The sequence below is a fragment of the Pistacia vera genome, unplaced genomic scaffold (assembly GCF_008641045.1).
Source record: "Pistacia vera cultivar Batoury unplaced genomic scaffold, PisVer_v2 Contig625, whole genome shotgun sequence".
Lineage (NCBI taxonomy): Eukaryota > Viridiplantae > Streptophyta > Magnoliopsida > Sapindales > Anacardiaceae > Pistacia > Pistacia vera.
In genome coordinates this window covers 475,082-497,927 of record NW_022196474.1, presented here as the reverse complement: position 1 = coordinate 497,927, position 22,846 = coordinate 475,082, and the positions used below count along the sequence as shown (strand labels likewise).

The 22,846-nt window shown below is 39.0% G+C and overlaps 2 protein-coding genes across 3 annotated transcripts; both read right to left on the bottom strand.

Annotated features, from left to right (window-relative positions):
• Positions 1 to 690: 690 nt before the first annotated feature.
• On the bottom strand, positions 691 to 3,800 carry LOC116111067 (uncharacterized protein HI_0077-like). Its single transcript, XM_031397270.1, has 7 exons — positions 3,417 to 3,800; positions 3,081 to 3,322; positions 2,896 to 2,992; positions 1,682 to 1,865; positions 1,497 to 1,578; positions 1,258 to 1,327; positions 691 to 1,166 (listed from the first exon to the last, which is right to left on the bottom strand). The coding sequence occupies exons 1-7, from the start codon at positions 3,798 to 3,800 to the stop codon at positions 1,095 to 1,097; spliced, it is 1,131 nt and encodes a 376-aa protein (XP_031253130.1). The 3' UTR covers positions 691 to 1,094.
• A 13,151-nt stretch (positions 3,801 to 16,951) lies between these two features.
• Positions 16,952 to 22,017, bottom strand: LOC116111074 (transcription factor GTE4). Of its 2 annotated transcripts, XR_004124997.1 has the most exons (6): positions 19,942 to 22,017; positions 19,809 to 19,854; positions 19,598 to 19,711; positions 19,410 to 19,482; positions 18,736 to 19,173; positions 16,952 to 17,318 (listed from the first exon to the last, which is right to left on the bottom strand). XR_004124997.1 is itself a non-coding variant. In XM_031397275.1 (5 exons), exons 1-4 carry the CDS (start codon positions 21,931 to 21,933, stop codon positions 19,424 to 19,426), a joined length of 2,211 nt encoding a protein of 736 aa, XP_031253135.1. In that variant the 5' UTR covers positions 21,934 to 22,017; the 3' UTR covers positions 16,952 to 17,318; positions 19,410 to 19,423. The 2 variants fall into 2 exon arrangements, 1 of the variants encoding a protein (XP_031253135.1); XM_031397275.1 differs by lacking the exon at positions 18,736 to 19,173.
• Between the last annotated feature and the right edge of the window lie 829 nt (positions 22,018 to 22,846).

Sequence of the window (22,846 nt, the reverse complement as noted above, 5' to 3'; positions counted from 1 at the left end):
AAAAAAATTCTTTCTATAAGAAGCTTTCTCTCTCCTCTTTTTCTATCTCGACTGATAAAAAACTGCATATTTTTTTTTTTTTTAAAACAAAAAATCACATTTGGGTAAGGTCACTTAGCATCATTGCTCAAAACGTGATGAGTTATCTTGTAATTTATTATGTGAACATTGGAGAAAAACCTTAGAATTTTCGCTTCCAAATCCACAAGCAAGCTCAATTTACATTTTATCAAAAGAAGCTGAAATATGGACATGGAGAAGGTTAAAATTTCAGTAGATTGGTTGTAAAAGCCTTTTCCGGTTATTATTTACATGGATGCTTCAAGTATTTGCATGAAGAAGTAGAAAACACATGATTTGCCAAGGTGGTTACATTATTTTCATTTTGTATATTGGCATATATGCTCTTCGAGCTGTCTTAAAGATTCGTCAGCTCACCATTCAAGCACCCAATTCATATCTGCTTTACTTTCTTTCTAATTATAATGTATTTTTTATTGAATGACAACCATTTCTTTGATTCTATCTAGTGGAGGCTTGCTCATCCGTCATTTCAAAAAATTGCTTTTCTCAGCCATGGACCAATAAGTTCTCATCTACTGACTACTGAGAACGAAATCATCTGTATCCATTCAACCCATATGCCAAACCATAAAACTGACAGCTATCAAGTACCGACTCTAGGAACACTAAGGCAATTTTTAACCATTCCAGCTATGTTCCTTCGATGAATCATCAAAATCTTTATAGATTCTTATATGAGTACATAGGCTGAGAAACGAGGATTTTTTTTGGGTATTATATACACTGTTACTATCAAATAAACAGTTTCATCATACAAATGAAACAAAAATAGCGCCACCAGATCAGTTGACCTTTGAATGCGGCTGCACCAGACGTTCAAAATGTTTGAACAGCAAACACATGAGATGGAACATGCAACCAGGCACTTGGAGTCATATGGCATCCTAAACTACCAATCATCATCGTGCTGAAGAATCAAATTGGTAAAACAAGTACCTAGCACTTGTTGCTTCAGACAACCTGCTTACTAAAAATACTTTTGAGTGAGAAAGTGCTTGTATCATTAAGCATCATCTAGGTGGGCTATTCAAACTTGAGTTTTCACTTTCCATGGAGATGATAGAAGCAAGCCTCTCATAAACCTGTAACAAAAGTTGGTCTTTTAGAACATCCTTTGTTGGTTAAGAGTTCTATAATTAGTTGCATTGGATGTGCAATTTTAGCTAAACATACCACTGAAAGCTTGTCATCTGCATCCTGTTTTTGATTCTTGTCCTGTTTTACAGCTGATGATGGATCATACCTAGCCGAAAGATGAGGCAAGAAACTTGTCAAGAACAACTATTTATATCGATGCAAATTTAAAATTCAGTCACATTTTGTTTTGTAGCCAAGGAAACAATTGTCCACAACATTATAATTCAAAACTCTTAAAGGTTCTTTCCAGCCATATTATTACATAATTTTCTTACCAATCACGAGGAATGCCAGCTTCATCCCGAGCTGAATAATTGAAGGGCCCTTTCAACTCCACATTGTACTCTTTCAACAAGCCTGCATGATTACCCATAATCAGGGTTGATATTTTTCATAACCTGCAATGAATTAACACCCGTTCAAGTAACTACTACACTGAAATTTAAAAGGGACGCTAAACCTTTAAAGGTGGAACAGGGTGCCCGATCCATTTTCTGACAGACTGAAAGAAACCAATAGACACCAACTGCTACATGTGCAACTTCCTCATCTGCGATTCTAGCGACAATATTAGATGTCCTATGATCTCCAAACCCAATCAATTTTTGCACTAACCGTGGCCCAGCATCAAGTCCTCTAGCCTCCTACACGAACAGTGAAAGTAAACTGTAAGTTTTTACCAAATCAGATTAACAGTAGAAAAAAGAAATATTTAGGAATCCACAATTAGTTTGGCATTAAGCTTTGGTGGTGTGAAAAGCTAAGGGCAGCTGAAAATATTAGGATTGAAGCAAATCGTTTGAAATGCCTGGAGTTAATTCTGCCTACGAAAAGATGGTGTCCTTTTCCTTTCATTTTAAGTGGTACATATGCAAGTTCAGTGAGCAGAAGCCCCTCTAGAATCTAGAAACAGTTGCACTTATGAAAGGTCTTTAAATGTATAAGTATCTCTGCACAATCCAGTATAATAAAGGAGAAAGTACACATACAGGTTCAATGCACTAAAGCCCCAAAGAGGATAGACATAGACTTCCACCAAGCTCTTGTTGTACAAATTGAGGCAAAAAGACCATTAGAGAGTATTTGAATGAGTGTAGCATCATTTGAATGTTTGTTTTTTAAATAAGAATATCATACCACTCTATCGTTCTAGCCCATTCTGGCAGGCAGTGACTGTTACTTTCGGAAAACCCTCAACATGATATTTGTAAATCAATGCTGAACTTGATGCAAAAAGAGAAAGTTCAGAAGAAAACAAAGATGAAATGGAATCAGAATTTGGGAACAATAAAACTCATTGGAAACGGAGTAGAAAAAGAAGGTTGAAATTCTCCTCTCCCTTTCAAAACCCATTTCTTGAAGAGAAAGCACACAAGGTCTATAGATGCACAAAAATGGCAACGAGTTCCCTCAATGTGTCTGCTCCTCTCTTTCCCAAAGTGTGAACATCCCATTAGCTGATCCAGGAACCAACATAGCCTCCCACTTTGATTTTAACGATAAAGAATCTCCAAGGAAGAGCACACACGCCAAGTTACACTCATCATGTAAATTTGTTTCACTTCATTTAATGTGTAGAACTCTCATAACCTTGAGTGAACTCTGCACATAGTTAATCCACAAAATGGAACAAATGACAGAGGCAAGGGCATGTACTGAAGAGCAAAAGATTACCTGGACTAAGGGGATCACGGCCAAACGTGCAGCAACATTGTCAGATGATTTCTCACACTGATTCCAAAGCACATTATGAGCAGGCACATCTCCATATCTAATCATGAAGGATTTTTCGAAGGTTAGACTCAGTAAGAAGGACCAATAATATATGAAGTATAAAACAACAGATTAAAAATCCTCACTTGAAACCAAGCTCAGCAAGCCTCTGTGAACACCAAGCGAAATGGCGGCTCTCGTCGTCAGCAACATGAGCAAAGTCGGCGAAAAATTCCTCCCCAAGAATATCACAGTTGGGTGAAAAGCGAACAACGGTATCCCATGCCAAATCAATAGCGTTTAGCTCCACATGAGCGAGGTTGTGAAGCATATAAGCATTAAGAGGCAAAGGTGAGTTTTTGGGAGACGGAATTTCCTTTGGGGAAACCTGAAGTTCACATAAAGGAGAACATAAACAAAATACGAGATGCCCATCAAAGCAGGAAGCAATATAAGTAGAACGAAAAGAGAAACATACGAACCAGTTGAGGTTTAGGAGGACGAGCGGGTCGAGAAGGCGGAGAACAGACTCCAATAGGCAAATTGAGATTGCGCCATTTAGAGAAAGCCAAGTGAGAAAGAAGGGATTTGGAAAGAGGGTCAGGGGTGTTAAGAACAATAGCACCAAGCTCTGCAAGAGAGGAAGCATACCCAATTGAAGCATGAGTATCGATATCACAAGTAGATGAGTATTGCAAAGGTTCGGGGCCATTGGGTCCCCAAAAGCGGTTCTCGTTGAGTGGATTATCTCTCCAGTTCTGGAGACCAGACCATACTGAGAATTGCGAAGAAGAAGATAAACAAACGGGTTTGGGTTTGGGCAGAGGAGATGAGGAGCAAACGTGTTTTGGTGTGGGGAAAAGCATGGCCGTCAGTCTGAGTCGGAATATGAGGTGCATTTTGTTTTGTTTTAGAGATGGAATAACCAGAGTGATATGTCACTAATAATCTAAGGAAATTTAACTAGCCAGACCTCCCAAGTTTGCATTTAAAAAAACAACAAAATTACGGACATAGATTATTTTGCACCGAAAATGTACAGCGGCCTACGTTTACCCCTGACTCACACTAGTAGTCCAGATACCTAATTTTTCTAGTGAACGGTAGACAATCGTTCACTTATATGGACTCCCGTCCATATTATATAGACGGGCGTTCCTATTTAAAGGGCATTCGTCCATAAGTAAAATAGAATAAATTTTTTTTATAAAAATTAGGGACGGCCGTTCATTCGTTATGAACGACCGTTCCTTCATTTTGGACGGACGCCCGTCCTTAACCAAAATATGAAAATAAAAAAAAAAAATTTAGGGACGGCCGTCCAAAATTTTGGGCACCCGTCCAAAATGAAGGGACTGCCGTCCATAACGGATGAACGGTCGTCCCTAATTTTTATAAAAAAAATTTATTCCATTTTACTTATGGATGGGCGTCCTTTAAATGGGAACGCCCGTTCGTAGTAAATGGACCCCATTCCATATAATATGGACGGAGTCCATGTAAGTGAACGGTCATCCATATTTGATGGACGGCCGTTCACTAGAAAAATATTTATAGAAAAATCAGACGTCTGGACTGCTGGTGTGAGTCAGGGGTACACGTAGGCCGATACACATTTTTGGTGCAAAATAATCGGTGTCCGTAGCTTTGTTGTTAAAAAAATGACCTTGAAAATATTTTGTAATTTTTTTTTAATTTAGAAAAATTGACATGGCACACTTAGGATTCATTAAACATATAAAATGGATTAAACTGAAAAGATTTAAACATATGTAGGTAATATTATAATTAACAGAAGTTTGTTTAAATTTTGAAAATTAAAAACGACCCTCACCCTTCAAAATCGCTTAATCGAGCCAAATACCCAAAAAAATGACCGATGAACACCTTTGACTTCTTTGCCATTTCCGACGATGAAAGTGCTCTATTCCGGCAAATATTCGATCCTAAAGTTTTCTTACACAAAATCACGGTTGATATTCACAAAGAGGAGGAAAACTCAACCCCACTTTAAATCCTAGACTCCGTCGGCAGTGACGGTTCAAAGGCTGTCAAAGAAGACGCTCCGGTGGATCATCCGATGAGTGAAGGTGGTCCAAAGGCAAGGGAGACAACGGCGGCACAAGAACAAAGAGAAGAATCGGAAAATGGTTCTGAAGAGGAGGACGCTGGCGAGAATTCAAGCGAGGAGGAGGATGCTGGCGAGAATTCAAGCGAGGAGGAGGATGCTGGCGAGAATTCAGGCGAGGAGGAGGACGTCGATGAAGAAAAGGTACGTTTTTTACTTGTTGTTTTGAATTTGATTGATTTGTGTGAATTTGGGGGATATGTAGTTGGTTTTATTGTTATGGTGGTTGTGGCATTTTGTCGAACAATTGGCGGGGATCGGGGGAGTGGCTTTGTTTGGGTTCCAGAGTATGGGGGAAGGCAATGGAGGTTGTTTGTGGGAGGTTGGAGGGTTGAGGATGGCAGGAGGTGGCAGAATAGGGGGGCAGGAGGGCATCCTCAACCTTCCAACCTCATGGAACCTGCCACAACAGCCTCTGTAGGGCTTGCATTGGCTTCCTTGGTCCTCTCAAGGCCAAAAACACCCACTCCTCGATGCCCTCGAAGCCCATATCCCCCAAATTGGCAGTCTATTGGTTGTTTTGATTTTTTTTTTTTTTTCTGATATTTAGTTTATATCGATCATGCAGATTTTCCTAAGTGTAAATTATAAAGACTATGGGTTGGAGGTTATAAGTGATAAGGTACTGTACTTCCCCATAAGGGTCACAGTTAGGTCAAGTTGGCAAGTTTTTACGAGAATAATGGAGATTTTACAGAAATAAAAGAAGGATATGGACCGATTCAAAGAGAGTTGTTTCGGTCATTTTGTGAATATCGAAGAAAATTGGAAAAAAGCGTTTTGGGGGTAGGGAGTGCATTATATGTGTCTGCACTTAGTTAAAAGCCAAAAAAAAAATGAAATGTGGTTCGTGGTGGATGGGAAGCCACTACGTTTTGGGATGATGGAATATGCCCTGATGACAGGCTTAAGATGTGGGGCATTTCCAGATGCGGAAGAGCAAGAGAGAATAAAGAACAGTAGGGCAGTCGATAACTTGGCTAAAAATGTTTTGGGGGGGAAGGCGTCTATTACGGGACACGATTTAGAGGAGATGTTAGGAGAAAGAGGGTATACCTCTTCAGAGAGGTTCAAGATATGCCTGGTATGGTTCATGCATTTGATCCTAATGGCTTCTGACTCAACAAAAGCCGTTAATATGGATTGGGTGAAGTTGCAAGCAACATGGACTTCTTTAATGCTTATCTGTGGGGATGGGTATCATTTCAGCTAACCATGGACTCCCTGCAAGGAAAAGACGTGACGTTAAAGGATCGTCAATCTGTCGAGAAGAATACACCAAGCACGTACAATTTGTTTGGCTTCCCGTGGGAAATGCAGGTAAATATTAATAGTTTTTTGTTATATTTTTTGTATTATATGTGTTTTAATTATGATATGGACGGTTTTTTAACAATGTAGGCTTGGATGTATGAGGTTGTCCCTGTCCTAGCTAAAGCGGGGGGGAGGATGAAGACTTCAGATGAGCAACCGCAATTTCTTAGGATGTTGCGGTGGCACATCGAGAAGTGTACCCATTGGGATTACGACAAAATAGACATGGAGATTCAAGCAGCTCGGGTAAGATTAAAGGATAATCTTTTGAATATTCACTTGCTTTTAAATGTGGCTTAAATTTGATTGATTTTTTTTCTTATTGCAGGGAGTCGTCCGTCCTTTCCTCACCGCTACTAGGGGTGAAGTGGGAATGAGTATGTTACATCATTCAAAGCACTAGACGATGCGTATGCCTTAGCGGGAGGGAGGAAGAGGATGAGGATGAAGAGGTTCGTACGCCTCCACCCAATTGGAAAACCGATGCAACAAGTACTGCTTTACCGAGGCGTTGGGTTTGGGAGAATAAGGTGGTTGACCTCATAAATAGTTTGTTTGAGAGTTTTACAACAGCCATTTATAAAAGGTTTGAGAATATGGAAGAGCGGATGAAAAAGATGGAGGAGAAAGTTGATGGGGTGGCGGAGAAAGTTGGTAGGGTGGAGGAGGAAGTTGGTGGGGTATTGAAAGTGGTTGCAGTGCAACCTGAGCATAAAAGAGAGCCAAAAGAGTAAGCACGTAATTTCTCCTTCCACGGCAGTAACGTATGGAAAGAAGAGGAAAATGAAGAAAAAAATGAGGAAGTCCGTGAAAGTGGAGAAGCAAAAATGGAGGAGGGTGCGGAGGAAGTGGAGAAGTGAAAATGCAGGAGGGTGAGGCAGGACGCGAAGGAAGTGGGGAAGTGAAAATGGAGGAGGAAGTGGGCAAGTGAAAACGGAGGAGTTAAAGGTCGATTTGTATAGGTCAATAGATGAGGAAAAGAAAAAACTCTTATATGCCTATTACAATGATTCTAGAAGTGATGGACATGTGAAGTGTAAGACCAGGGATTATCCCCGGGAGTGGTTTGAAAAGATGTTGATGATGGGCAGATGGCTCGACGACTCAGTGAGTTATTTTCCCTTATTTTTCCTTATTTTTGTTTATGTTTTCCATAAGGTATTGTATATTTATCATGTTGTTTTTATTTGATGCAGCACATCAATGAGGTATTGACACTTATGAGGCTACAACAGAGCAGTAATGATGATATTTTGTATCCACACTGTGTCATCGCTGATGTGGCCTTTGGCCAAACGCTAGTAACCACATATGACACTTTAATGAAAAAGGTCATTGGTATAGGTGCAACAAGGGGAGACAAGTGGAAAAGATTGGCCACAGATGACTTCAACGGTGTCCCTGATGATTTTTAGTTTGATGACTGGATGATGCAGTATGTATATGGGGAAAGGCCCAAACATAGCAACAGTTGGGCAAACGTTAAAAGAGAATACTGTATCATGAACATCAAGGATATGTATTGGATAACCGTCGTTGCGCTACTAGATGAGGGCTTGCTGTAGATCCTTGACTGCAACCCAAGTATTTGTCGAGAGAGAAAGTTGGAGACGGAGTTGCAGTCACTGTGTGTATTGTTCCCACGGCTGTTGTACGACAGCGGGGTGTTTCAGCACTTGGGTGATGAACTACTAACGGGAAAGTGGCCACTCAAGCACCTTCCCGTCCTGACAAATGACTCAAGGTAAATTTTGTATAAAATTTACATAATAGAATTATTCTATAAGTTGATTCTAATACTAATGTCTTCCTCCTATTGTAGTGCTAATTCCAGGGTATATGCACTAAAATTTATTGAGTTTGACATGACCAACACCCCGATGGATGACTTGAATGACGAAACAATGAGCAACTATCGAGAGTGTTAGGTTGTTGAGTGCTTTCATGGGCATATGGATCCCTTTTAACTGATCAGAACCCAATCCAAGTCATTGTTGATGCTGCCATCAAAAGGTATGGAATTTGGACTTAGAATTTTGTAGTTTATGTGATGTTATCTTATTGGGTTGTCTTGAATTGGATCAACTGATGTTGTTAGGCGTTCGACTGTTGATACTTGGGCTGTGCTGTTATGTATGCATTGTGGCTAAGGCCAAGGCTGGATAATGTTGGAAAGGGTGTTGTAGAAGAAGACGAAAAGGTTGTTGTTGCTACTGAAGGTGAGCTGGATAATTTTGGAGGATGGGGAAGTGGCTAAAGAGAATGATGAAGAGGGGGGATGGAGGCTGCCAGCCCTGCTTTTGTTTTGAGTGTATATAGGACATTTATTTATTGTATATAATGTTGTAATTTAATGTAATTGACAAATTTCATATTTGTACAAAAGCAATTTAGTATTTCTTTCCCTCTTTTGAGTTTGAGTTTATTTAGTATTCTTGTTACATGGCATTGATGTGTTGATGCAATTAGGTTGTCAAATTCAGGAAAAAATATGGAATTAATATGTGTTGGTGATTTTAGTTTGTCAAAATTCAGGAGAAAAGCTGGAAAAAATATGTACTGCACATGTCGTTTAAGCGATATATAAGCGACTACATATATCGCTTAAGCAACCAAGGGTTTTCTATACAGGATCGTTTAAGCGATCGTGCATTTGGGAAGATCTTTATTCTGCCATGGACTTGATCGCTTAAGCGACCAAGGGTTAAAATGAAAAATCGCTTAAGCAAGACCATAAATCGCTTAAGCGATCGTGCATCTGGGCAGATGTTGATTCTGCCTCAGATTTGATTGCTTAAGCGATACCAAATCGCTTAAGCGACCAAGGGTAAAAGCAAGGAATCGCTTAAGCGGAACAGTAAATCGCTTAAGTGATCGCGCATCTAGGCAGATGTTGATTCTGCCTTGGACTTGATCATTTAAGCGCTTAAGCGACCACGGGTAAAAGCGAAGAATCGCTTAAGCGAGACAATAAATCGCTTAACCGATCGTGCACCTGAGCAGATCTTGATTCTGCCTTGTACGTGATCACTTAGATCTCTTAAGAAACCAAGGATAAAAGTGAAGTATCGCTTAAGTGATCTTGATTCTACCTTGGACATGATCGCTTAAGAGACCAAGGGTAAAAGTGAAGCATCACTTAAGTGATCTTGATTCTTGCTTGTACGTGATCGCTTAAGTGACTGTACTAGATCGCTTAAGCGACTAATGCTAAATACACAGAATCGTTTAAGTGAGAAATGAAATCTCTTAAGCGATCGAGTGTATTCAGATTATTTTTATTATGCCTTTTTCAAGATCGCTTAAGCGATTAACATTACCGCTTAAGCGATGAAAGTTTATAAACATTGGATCGCTTAAGTGATGATAAGATCGCTTAAGCGATTCCTTTTTTTTTTTTGTTTTTTTTTTTTTGGAGTAGGTTGTCAACCCCATATTAAGTGACGTTAATGCGAACTTCGGACATCCACAACATCACATGATTATTAACGTTAATGTTAAGCGACATCTGTTAGTAACACTTATTACGGCCAATTAAAAAGGATTATTTGCAACCTAATTCCATCAACACATATTAAGGTTACAACCGTATGATATATGGATGAATAGCGTGACATATTAGTAGCACGTACTTGATTTCATAAATATAGATAATGTATTTCAGAATGATTAGATTGAAATAAGTTTTAATTTTGATTGTACGATTAGTTCAGTGGAACATGATCTGTCTTGTGTTAATTGATTTGATTATTTATATTACTTAATCGATTTTTTTTTTCAAAATTATATTTTAATTAAATTAATTCTTTTACTTCTGTACATAAACATGAAAAAGAAATATTAAAGTATAGAATGATTCTATATAATACAAATTTTAATGTTTTTAAAGTACCAAAGTAAATTACCGTTAATCACTTAAGCGATATATGGTTTCGCTTAAGCGATCCTGTCTATTTAGTCTTGGTCGCTTAAGTAATCCTGTCTATTTAGCCTTGGTTGCTTAGCAATAATAAATTGCTTACGCGATCTTATCAAAGGTAGAATAAAGGTCATCCGACTATACTGGATCGCTTAAGCGATCTTAGCTCTCTCTTAAGCGATCCAGTATGTCCAGCCTTAGTCGCTTAAGCGATCACGTATAAGCGAGGATCAAGATCGCTTAAGCGATGCTTCACTTTTACCCTTGGTCGCTTAAGCGATCATACGATCATTTCCAAGGCAGAATCAAGTCACTCCAGGTGCACAATCGCTTAAGCGATCTAAGGTCTTGCTTAAGCGATTCTTCCAAGGCAGAATCAAGATCACTTAAGCGATTCTTCACTTTTGGCCTTGGTCGCTTAAGCAATTCATGATCACTTAAGCGACCAAGGTCATTTTGCTTCTTATCTCGCCAATCTTTTGATATTATGCACATTTGAGTGAGAAATTATATTCTACATTGTGGGTGAGCTCTATATTCAATCATAACCATCTATATTTGTGAAATGAGGTACGTTTCTACTAACTACTACACTCGTGACTAATTCAGTAAATTGATTGATTGATTGATTATCTTGATACAACAATTATGTTAATAATATTTATTTTGCTTGTCTTACTTCTTTGGGCAGCAATCAGTGTCATATAGAGGTAATATGCGAAATTTTACTTACTTAAACCCTTTTTAAAATGGATGAAAATGAAAAATAATTAATTTGATTTAATACGTTATAAAGGATGATTTATTCAAGGTAACAATTATATTTAAAACATAAAAAATTGAAAACAACTCTTCAACGGTTAGCCTTGACAACTCTCTCGATTTCATCCTTCTTCTTGATGACATAACTAGAAATACAAAGACATAAAATCAGTTTAATACACCACAAAAAAGAAACATAATAACTTCATCAGATCGCTTAAACGATCTGCTTGTCAGATCTGCATATAAGAAAAGATCGCTTAAGCGACCTTATGTCGCTTAAGCGATCTGGTGGTCACAGATTTGATCTGAGCAGCAGATCGCTTAAGCGATCTAGTGTTCAAATCTGATCTAAGTAGCAGAACGTTTAAGCGATCTTAGGTCGCTTAAGTGATATAATGTTTAGATCTACATATAAGAGCAGATCGCTTAAGCGGCCGAGGATCGCTTGAGCGGTCAAATGTTATCTACATATCTAAACATCAGATCGCTTAAGCAACCTAAGATCGCTTAAACGGTCTGCTGTTCAGATCTGCAGATAACAGCTGATCACTCAAGCGATCTTATGTCTCTTAAGCGATCTGATCTTATCTACAGATTGCTTGCTTTCTTGCTACTGATCAATTCGAACATAATTTTATAGATCTGCGTGTGATCAATTCTGACAATTGCTTCTCTTGTGGCCAGGTTGCTTGTAAATTGAGCACTTATTCATCCTTCGGGGAACCTCACAAGCTGATGGAATACGCTTAACTCTTTTTCTCCCCTTTTTGGACTTCTTGATGGCAGATGGATGATGATGTGAACCAACTCTGGCGGCACCACCCGTTGTTCTTCTAGAGGAACTAGATATATCGTTTTCGAATAAGCCAGCATGTAGTGATTTGCCATATAGAGAGGGGAGCAAAGTTCCATGTAAATTCTTGAACCAAAATCCAGCTTCTGTTGGTGTTTCAATGCTGCTAGTGCATGAGGACAAGGTAAACGTTGAATGTCAAGCACTTTAAAGTTGCAAGTTTTACTAAGAAGGTTAATTAGGGCATCCAAATCGTAGCTGTGCACGGTGAACTCTTGAGCATTAAGAGGATAGGCAAACAGTGCATTTGACAGTTCCATACGTTCTCGCAATAATTTTTCTGCTGATGGAATAAGGGTTATGGTAAAATTATCTGACTTCATACGACGTTCATGGAACCACCGTGACAATGTCCTCTAGATTGCATCAAAAAATGCAACTATTGGAAACTCTCTTTCTATTAACAACTTCAAATTTATGGACTCGACTATGTTCATGGTTATGACATCAAACCTTCTTCCAGGAAAGCAAGCTCTACTTCATCGCTCGAAACCAACATCATACTCAAGATACTTAGCAATTCTATCATCCTTGATTCAGATTTGCCAACAGTGCATGCTCCTCGAACTCATCAAGTCGATAAGTTTTTGCAGTCATGTAGTATGTCTGAAGGAGGCCAGCACACTTAAACTTTTATTTTATATTCTCACCAAGGTGCCTCATACAGAATCTGTGATGTGCTTGAGGGTAAATAGTGGCAATCCCCTTCTTTATAGAGTTGTGCCTATCGGATATTATGCACAACTCATCACTGTCAGGCATTATCGTACGTAATTGCTGAAAAAACCAAGTCCATGACTTGTCATTCTCAGAGTCAACCACACACCATACCACAAGATATGTGTGATCCTCGTTGTCCTGTGCAGTGGCCACCAACAATGTACCTCCATACTTTCTCGTCAAAAAGCAACCATCAACAGCCAACACCTTTCTCATGTTTACAAAACCCCTTATAATAGCACCATAAGCAACAAAAAAATATTTAAACCTCATATTCTTGTCCCACTTCAAAGCCGTCTTGCCTCCTTGGTTTGTCAACTCAAGCATATAATGGTATGCTTCTAATACTGCGTACTCATGCTCCGGCGTGCCCCTCACTAAATCTTATACATGTTGTCTCCCTTTCCAGCATTTCCAGTAACTAACAGCGTATCCCAAATATGTGCGCACAAGTTTCTGAATGTCCTTAGGAGATGGACATTTCCCTTCAACAAACTGACTTTTGACAAATTGTCCAATAACATCAGTAGACTTGTTGATGCTCACCTGAAATACGTCTCAAACCACATGTGTGCTCACGGGTATATGTGCTAATAATAAATTTTTCAGACTCTGCCAACCTTCTTCAATAAACCCGCCACTTGCACTTTCAATCACGACATGCAACCGTCAATACCGATGAATTAGACTTTTTGGTGATGAACTCAAAATTATCTCTCATGGCAACAAGTTTTAGCTTCCTCACCACTTCCTCTTTGTTGTCAAATAAATACTCTATGAGCAAGTCCGATCCATCAATAAAAAAATGAGCTGATTCATCACTACCTGCAATTGCCACCTCTAAACCTGCATAAAGGACCATAATGTTCTCTTCCTCATAATCTGTATTTAAAGGAATCTCTACATCTGCCGGAACATGTACGGGATCCTCCTCCTCAACATTTTCATTTTGTCGCACATGACTAACCTCTTCTATAGTGTCCTCCTCACCACCCAAATCACTGCATACTCTTGATTTTTCAACTAAGAAATCAATGCTCTCGTAGTTCAAATTAAAATCGACATTCTCTCTGCCAACTTCCTTGCTATCCCCTTCCTTGGAACCAACTTCCAATGGTTTATCTACAAAAGAAACCCTTAAAATCGGCCTCGAACCATTATCGCCCACATCAATCATATATAACTTCACACTTTCATCCGACTTTAATATAGCAAGAGGTACCTTATAATGTTCAGGAACTCTGCTTAAAGCAAACTTCACAACTATATCACTACGTGAGCAACTCAAATCACCTCTTCTAATTATTTCATCAATCAACTCATCAAAACTCACCTCTGTGCTCACAGCAATTGGTATAACTTCTTTGCTCTTTCCAATCAATTTCCAGCAACTTTGTTCCTCCACCCACTCACCAAAATATTTAACACCCAAAACAACTTGTCCCATGTCTAATAATAGCCAAGTACCTATACTGCAAGAAAAAAATATTATTAACTGATGTATTAAGGGTTGAAAGATTTTAAAAAGCATTTGCAGAGTCGTTTGAGCGATCTGGTGTATCGCTTAAGTGATATGGTATATCGCTTACTGGATCACTTAAGCAATATAATGGATCGTTTAAGCGATCTGGTATAAATAAGCCTGATCGCTTAAGCGATCTTCTGCCATTTACCTGATCGTTTAAGCGATCTGCTGCCATACACCAAACTTCTAGCAGATCGCTTAAGCGATCTACTGCCATATACCAAACTTATAGCATATCGCTTAAGCGATCTTCTATCATATATATGCTCGCTTAAGCAATCTACGATCTGCTGCATTATACCAAACATACCAGATCGCTTAGGTGATCCATCATATCCAGAACACATTTTCAGTCATCTCTACCTACAATCGGTGCTACCACCCCCAGTTACCCGCAATGCAAGAAAATATTCAACAAATTTCACTCCTTTCAACTTACATTACATCAAACACAACCCAAACCTAAACAACTAAATCAAAATCATAACCCAAATCCAATCCATTATTAAATCTTTGTAAATCGAAATATAAAAGGGAAAAGGGAAATACACATACTTGGACCAAATGTCAAGAGGAGGAGGAGGAGGAGGATCTGTGGAGGAGAAGATGTTAATGGCGGAGGAAGAAGATAGTGTAAATGGCAAGAAGAGGAAGATATACAAGAAAGAGGAAGAAGAAAATGTACACAAAGCTTAGAATAAACAGCAACCAGGTGAGGAATGCATTAATGGCGGGAGGAAGAAGAAGAAGATGTTATGTTTGGGTTTGTTTGCAAAAATTTTAGGTTTTTGATGACATATTATAATTTTTAAAAGATTACACAATACTTCATTAATCCTAATTAAGTCATAATTAGTGTTTAATTGTTATTAGTTTGTCTTAATAAAAAATAAGACCATTTAATAAAGACTAAAAAACTAGATAGCCTTTTAGTTAAATTCAAAACCAATATGGCCTTTTGATCATCAATAAAGCTAGGGACACTGAAAAACCTATACCGAAATTGTGTATCGGCCTACGTGTAACACGCCTCTGATTTTTTTAACAATTTTTTTCTAGTGAATGGCTGTCCATCAAATTTGGACGGCCGTTCATTCACATGGACGCCCGTCCATATTATATGGACGGGCGTCCATATACAAGGGACGGGCGTCCCCATTTAAAGGACGCCCGTCCATAAATAAAATACAATAAAAAAAATTTATAAACATTTGGGACGGCCGTCCATCTGTTATGGACGGTCGTCCATTACTTTTGGACGGGCGTCCGCAAATAAGGGACGTCCGTCCTTAATCAAAATATGAAAAAAAAAAAAAATCTTTGGGAACGGCCGTCCATAAATTTTGGACGGTCGTCCCTTATGTTTGGACGCCCGTCTATACTTTAAAAAAAAAAAAAACACCTTCTTCGCTCTTCTTCTTCTTCTTCTTCTTCGCCAAGCCAAAACTGATCGCCTCTCCAGCCACTATTAATTTACTTTTCCAGATAACCATGATCCCTCTTTACACGCTACAAACTAAACCATAAAACCAATGCCAATAACTCAACTAAAGCAAACATGACACTGAGAAGTCTACACATTCACAAAAAACAATTAAAAAGAACATACAGATAAACAATGGATTTCAAAACAAAAACTAACTATCAAAACAATTTACTTTTCCAGAAGGGACTTTTGTGGCGAGGAGCTCTTGACCTGGGCATTGGAACCCAAATCTAGCATTAACCTTCCATCCTCTACCTGGACGATGAAGGCTATGAGAGAGGTTCAGGCTTTTATTCTGTCACTGAAGAGTTAAAATTTGCGGCCACTCAATTCAGGCGCCTTCACGGTAGACAGGTTCAGCACACCTTCAGGTTCTACTCATAACAGTGGAGGGACATGGGCCGCATGCTTCATCCAAGCTGCATGGCGCCGTTATTCCAAGAGAAAGAAAATGGAACATTTCCGAAAGGAAGAAGAAGAAGCATTATCCATGTTTAGAATATATATATTTTTTGTTTTAAAGTATGGACGCCCGTCCAAACCTAAGGGACGACCGTCCAAAATTTATGGACGGCCGTCCCCAAAGATTTTTCCCGTCCATAACAAATGTTTATAAAAAAATTTTATTGTATTTTATTTATGGACGGACGTCCTTTAAATGGGAACGCCTATCCCTTATATATAGACGCCCGTCCATATAATATGGACAGGCGTCCATGTGAGTGAACGACTGTTCAAATTTGATGGACGACCGTTCACTAGAAAAAAAATTGTTAAAAAAATCAAAGATGTGTTACACGTAGGCCGGTACACAATTTCGGTGCAGGTTTTTTGATGTCCCTAACTTTATTCTTTGATCATTTGCCCCCTAACAATTTTAAGATAAATCTTGGATACTAATACAATTACTCATAAACCCTTCATCACAATGGCGACTTGACAACAATGATCCATGTATTTGTCTGCATTCACCCTTTGATTTGCTAGCAATTTTCACACCACTGGATGAGTAAGAAAGCAGACACTGAGCTTGCCACGAATTACAAATAAACTTAATACCTAGTAAGTAAATTTCTTATAATTATACAGATAACCTTGGATAAAAGTAAATTGTTTCCAACCGTAGCGCTGATTCTTGCCTGTAAATAATACAAATAAAATAAGTACTATATAGTATACAGCATTCGACAAAACAAACTCGCGTGGGCTGAATCATATAATAGGTGCCTCCAGTCCACATGCACATCCTCGGAACAAACCTGTCCAAACCAAAATCAAAAGTTCCAAACAACCATGAACAAAAATGATTTTCATATGAAGCCATCATAACTCCATTAACTTGAATTACAGACTATTTTTGTATAACACCAAAGAATTCTGAATCGGCAGAAGAAACTAAGATGAGTGGCGGTAGTTAGCAATGTACACAAGCTACGCAAACAAACCAACTACTTCTAATCATTACAATATTCTACTGGATAAGATATTATACAAATTTCGGACAAGACAGATAAGCCACCCTACATACTAAAAGCCCTAGCTCTGACGACATCAAGATACAGCCATGGTTGCTGGCCTTGCGAGCTTTTCCACTGTACACCAATACGCAGATTCTGATTCTAATCACCACCTTCAGCCCAGCAAATAGTAATCATCTACCCTAAACTCCAGAATCTGTCACATTCAATAAAATTACGAGTCAAAGCAAATATAAATGGTGTCCAAATCATCTAGTAAGAAAGTTGAGATAGTCGATCACGGAAAAAAATACTAGTCAACTGCAGAATGCAGAAAGTAAAAGAAAAGACATTATTGATGAGGAGTCCAAGAAACACATGAGAGACAAACAATATATTTTATATCTTAACAGAACTTCACAAGTGCAGAATGCAGAAAGTAAAAGAATAGACATTATTGATGAGGAGTCCAAGAAACACATGAGAGACAAACATATATTTTATATCTTAACAGAACTTCACAAGTGAGGCTTCAAACAGATATCAAAGTAAAACTCAGAAGACCTAGAAGAAAAGGAAAATGGATAAAGAAGAAAAATATGAAACTTACACAACCAAAAAAAAAAAGCTAGTAAGCACCATGCAAAATTAATAAATAATTAGAAATTTATTATATAAATATTCAGTAATTTATGGAGTTAACAAGAAATACAAAACTAATTTTCACCCAGCCTTCTTGTGCTGGGATCACATATTATAGGCAAGGCCAAAAGCAGAATCAGATGAATGTGACACAACTAAGGAAAATTGTTTGCCAACACGTGGCCGTAATATCACACAAACAATCCAGCGGCAACTAAGAAAATTCAAGATGCCAGAAGGTATAAGAACAAGAGATTGTTTTTATACAAGGAAAACAAAAAATCTCAAGATGGTAATTCTAACTTTTAACATGGACTCGTTTTCTTGCATTCAAGAATCCACTACTACATTAGCGAATAAGGCAGGTACCAACTTCAGGATTTTCGAACCCTTGAAAAAGCATTTAAAGAGAACCTTATGATATCTAATTCCATGAAATATATAAATGGTCCATGCAAAGCTAGCAAAAACATTAAAGCAAAACACAATGACAAGTAAACTTGATTTAGATTAATAATCTATTGTGACATTGACCAAAAACAATAAAAGGAAAAGTGGAGTTTGCATGTCATTAATTGTTTGCAATTCCATGTGTTGTAATTTTCTCTAACCTTCCATAGGCATAAATTGCAAGCAACGATGTAGTTGACAACTTAAAAACAAAAACATTTATCAAATTTCAGTGCTAGAAGTTGATAGAAAACATCACTAAAATCAACTGGACGAAAAACAAATATCATGAGGCGGGTGACACGATGAAATATGTTGTTGTATATGTCTGTATAACATCTCCATTGAGAAAATAGAAACCATTTCAAAAAGTTCCCTATACAACCCCAAAAGTTACATCAGGTCTATCCTCAGTCAAGGTATAAACCACCCAAAAATATAAAACTCCATCCTCATCAAAATTCCAAAATATAGAAATAACTTTATATTTGCTTCTTCACAGGTCATGCTTGCTTGCTAGAGAAAACAAATACCCATTATACCTTCTAGAATCACAGGTTTGAGAACTTTACAATTAACAGGACACCCAAGTGCCTTCCATCCTAACACCCTGCCTCCCTCTCTCAAGACCAACAAGGTATTCCACGTCTTCGTGCCAAAGTATAGCATCGTCTATATAGATTGTGCAGCAGTTTCACAGAAATGCAAATCCACTCTACTTGAATCTAACCCAACTTTCCCTTTTCCCACTTAAAGAGCACAGTTATCAGATCTTTGGCTAGCATGGCAAATTAGCCATAATTGAAACCAACAGCTCCAAAGATCAACACACCCCAACGACAATAAATAACATGTGCTTGAGGGAAAAAGTACAAATATACCCCAACCTAAATAATAACAGGCTTGTCTACATCACAATAGTCCAATGTCTGCGTCCATGAAATTCTCCATCATTACCATCAATTGCTACAATCAACCAACTACGCAAAAAGCGAAATTAGGCTATCTGTAACTCTATGTTGTCATAGAAGAAGTTATCACTGAAGACCATAACAGCAAATAAATTTTAAAAAGCCATATTTTATTAGAACTCAGAATCTCAAAACAGGGATACATGTATAAAAAGAAGATACTCAAACCCAAACATAAAATTAGCATTAGTCAAGAGATAAGAGAGCTCAAACTACCAAATAACATACAAGTAGTATGACCTTACCTAGACAAGATATGTCATGTCCTGGGTGAATTCCCGCCATCAGATCCAGATGAGGATGTTTCACTATCAGAATCTGCAAAAAGAAATAAGAATAAAATCAGGGAGATAAATGGGGCAAAACATTTCAACAAAGCATTGAACTACTACTACTATGGATTTTCAACATAGTTACAGATACATCACAGTACCACTTGAAGAAGATCCAGAATCACTGCTAGAGCTACTTGAACTACTTGACCTACTCCCATTATCACCTTGTTTTTCCACCTGAGCTGGTGATGAAGAAGAGGCATTCCTTTCACCTACCAACAGCAGAAAAAGTCAATCATCAAATCTATACCAATCAATAAGGAATGACTACCCAAAATTCCACCAATACTTGTAACATAAGACCATTACCTGTTCTGATTACTTTTGGCACCTCTGCCACAACTTGGACTGGGGCCTGGAAATAAAGGACAATAGAAAGCATTTAGCAACTTGACCCTCTTTGAAGAGGAACAGAGAGCAAGGGTACAATTCAAGGCTTTACCTGTTGCTGGACAATCTGTTGAGCTTCTGCTCTGGCCTGAATTGCAAGCTCGGCCTTTCTCTTGTTCTTGCTCAAACTTTTCTTGTAGTTGGTAACAAACCTATCAAGCTCCCACAGAGTCTCAGCATCAACACTATCAATGTCTACTTCAATTTCATCATCATGTTGGAAGAGTGAAGAATTCCTCTTCTTTATAATCTGTACTATATTGTCCAGCTTCTCCGATGGTAAACTCTGCAGGTTGGTACTAAGCTTCTGCTTCTCCTCATATGTCATGTCCCTTTTATGTGGGTCCTTTGCCTTGGGCTTCTTAGGAGCAGGGGTCCTACTCGACGGAGTAAGACTAATGGGTTTTGTTTTTGGATTGATAGGGTATGTCATCGATTCTGATCTATCCAAAATCCTCCTCATATCAAGAGGAGGTGGCAGTGGAGGAGCCTTTCTTGATGTGGGTGTATGAAAAGTCATTTCATAGTCTGCACCAATCCTCATCTCACGATTATATTCTGACTCTATAACCTCCCACTTGTCCTCGAATATCTTCAATAATTGTTCTGCCATTACATGAACATCTTGCCCTTCTGGGTTATATGTCATAGCATTATGAAAGGTAAGTCTAACATCCTCTGCAAATTCTTTTGGAGACTTGTACCAATTCTTGTTCAGTCTTGATTTCACAGTTCCCAGATCCATTGGATGCTTGATAATGGCAAAATAATCGTGCAAACCAAGAGCCCTAGCATCAACAGGAGCATTAAACACCCAACCATGCTTGTGCTTCATCAATTTCTCAAGCAAATTGCTACAATTCTTGAAAACCTTACTTCCCGGTCCAAACCCATGTCCCAATTCCCCTCCTGCCTGCTTCTTCCCATTCAATTTGGACTTCTTGTTACTCTCAGCTGGTGGGAACTTATCTTTAGCAAGTAAAAACTCTGAATTTCTATAAAATTGATTGGCTTTCGGGGTCCTCTTCTCTTTCTCCACATGTTCACTCAGTGCTTGACCATTCTCCAACGTTGATATACTCAACTGATTCAAAGGCCTAGACTGCCTACTAATACTGATAGCCCTATGAGGAACTGGGACTCCCACAGAAGCAACCTCTGAATGAACCCTCTTCACTCCATTATCAACTCCATCACTCACTACCACTGGCACAAGCGAATTACTAAACCCACCACTAATTTGCCCCTCTTTTGCCTCAATCCTCTTCACCAAGCTCCTCACCGTATCAAGCTCACCTTCCAGCTTCCTCCTAATTTGACGCATCTCCTGCTTCGACCTTGAACCCAAATTAATCTTAACTTTATTCTCCAAGCCCGACTTCACCCCACCATTCCCCAAAGGCGCCTGCACTCTCGTGGTAGAGGCCACAATCTGTTGCCTATTAAGACTAGAAGAGTCATCCGAGACAGCATCTAAACGAGAAATTAACGGTTGCTGGGCCGAATTCGTATCTTCTACCGCTAGGGTTTGGGTGGGCGCCTCTTGAATTGAGCTCTTGGCGTTGTCGTTGTTCTCCCCTTTGTTGTTGTCGTTGTTGTTGTTCTCTTCGTTGTTGCTCTCGTCGTTGTTGTTGCTGATATTCTTGCTCTCCTTGTTTTGGTTGGTGTCATCATTGGGGGTAATATCTGTTGTGACGGTAGTGGTGGCGGTGGTGGTTGTTGTTGCAAGGGCGGTGGTGGTAGCTGTTGTCGGGGTGGTTAATGTTTTGGTAGCTGCTGTCGGAGGGGCTGTGGGTGTGGTTATTGTTGTCGGGACAGTTGTGGTTGTTCCCGTGACGGTTGTTGTTGTAGTGGTTACTGCCGGGGTGGTGGTTGTTGTTGCTGTTGTTGTCGGGGCACTTTTGTTGTTGTTGTTAGCGGCGGTGTTGTTGTTCTGATTCTTAGGACCTTTATAAGCTTTTCTTGTATAAACCTTGCTTTCCGAATATCTCTGCTTCTCTCTATTAGCCCCATCAGTTCCTCCAACTATTGGCCCCGAAGCCATACATACATCTATTTACTCAGCAAAACCCTAATTACTATACGCAAATCCCTCAATCAATTCAAAACCAACCAATAAAAAAAAAAAAAAAAACTAATCCGACTGACAAACGCAACAAAAATTAGGGCTTCTCTCCGCAACCACAAGATCTAGTATTTCATAAACCTAAAAGCACTACTGCGCATGAAAAAAAGACAACGACGACAACTTAGGGTTTCGAGCCTTTTACCTTTCGCTTCGATCAGATCTTCTCTCCAGTTTCTCTCTCTAGAAACTTTCTCTCCTCTTACAGTTCCTTATCTTACAGGTGTACGGTGGCAGAGACATTCGTGAATCGCAATTGATTTGCGAGAAGCGTGGGTGCACTAAAGAGCCTGCTCCAGAAGCATCATAGCGCAGATATAAGGTGTTGGACTCACGTGTTTCTATGCCGCTTGTCACACGGTCCAATTAGACGAACACAGAGTGTATCTCGTGACGTGGACATAATTTTGGCTAAGGGGTTTAGCTGTGGCGGGGACTTTTCAGTGTGCGATTTTAAGGAATAACGTCAGTCCATAGACTTGCGCGTCACTGTCATTTGCCAAATTTATGTTGAGGTTCAGTGTAGGGGGGTGATCGGCGGGTTTACACGCCCGGTTGTCGGCGGGTATGGTAGCAGTTTTGGGGCTAAATGTTAAAGAGGATTTGAAGCCCAAATATGATATTGAAAGGTTCACGCACGCCAATCTAGTACGAGCAGGAAAATAAATAAATACATATAATATTTTAAAAAATATGTTTTTTAATTAAATAATTATGACAACCTCCTCACTTTAATTAGTGATGCAATGGGCGCTGGGATGGGTACCCCTTGGCCAGGCCTAACCTGCCGACCTCATGAAAAGCAACCAATCCGGTTGTCCACGATTATGAC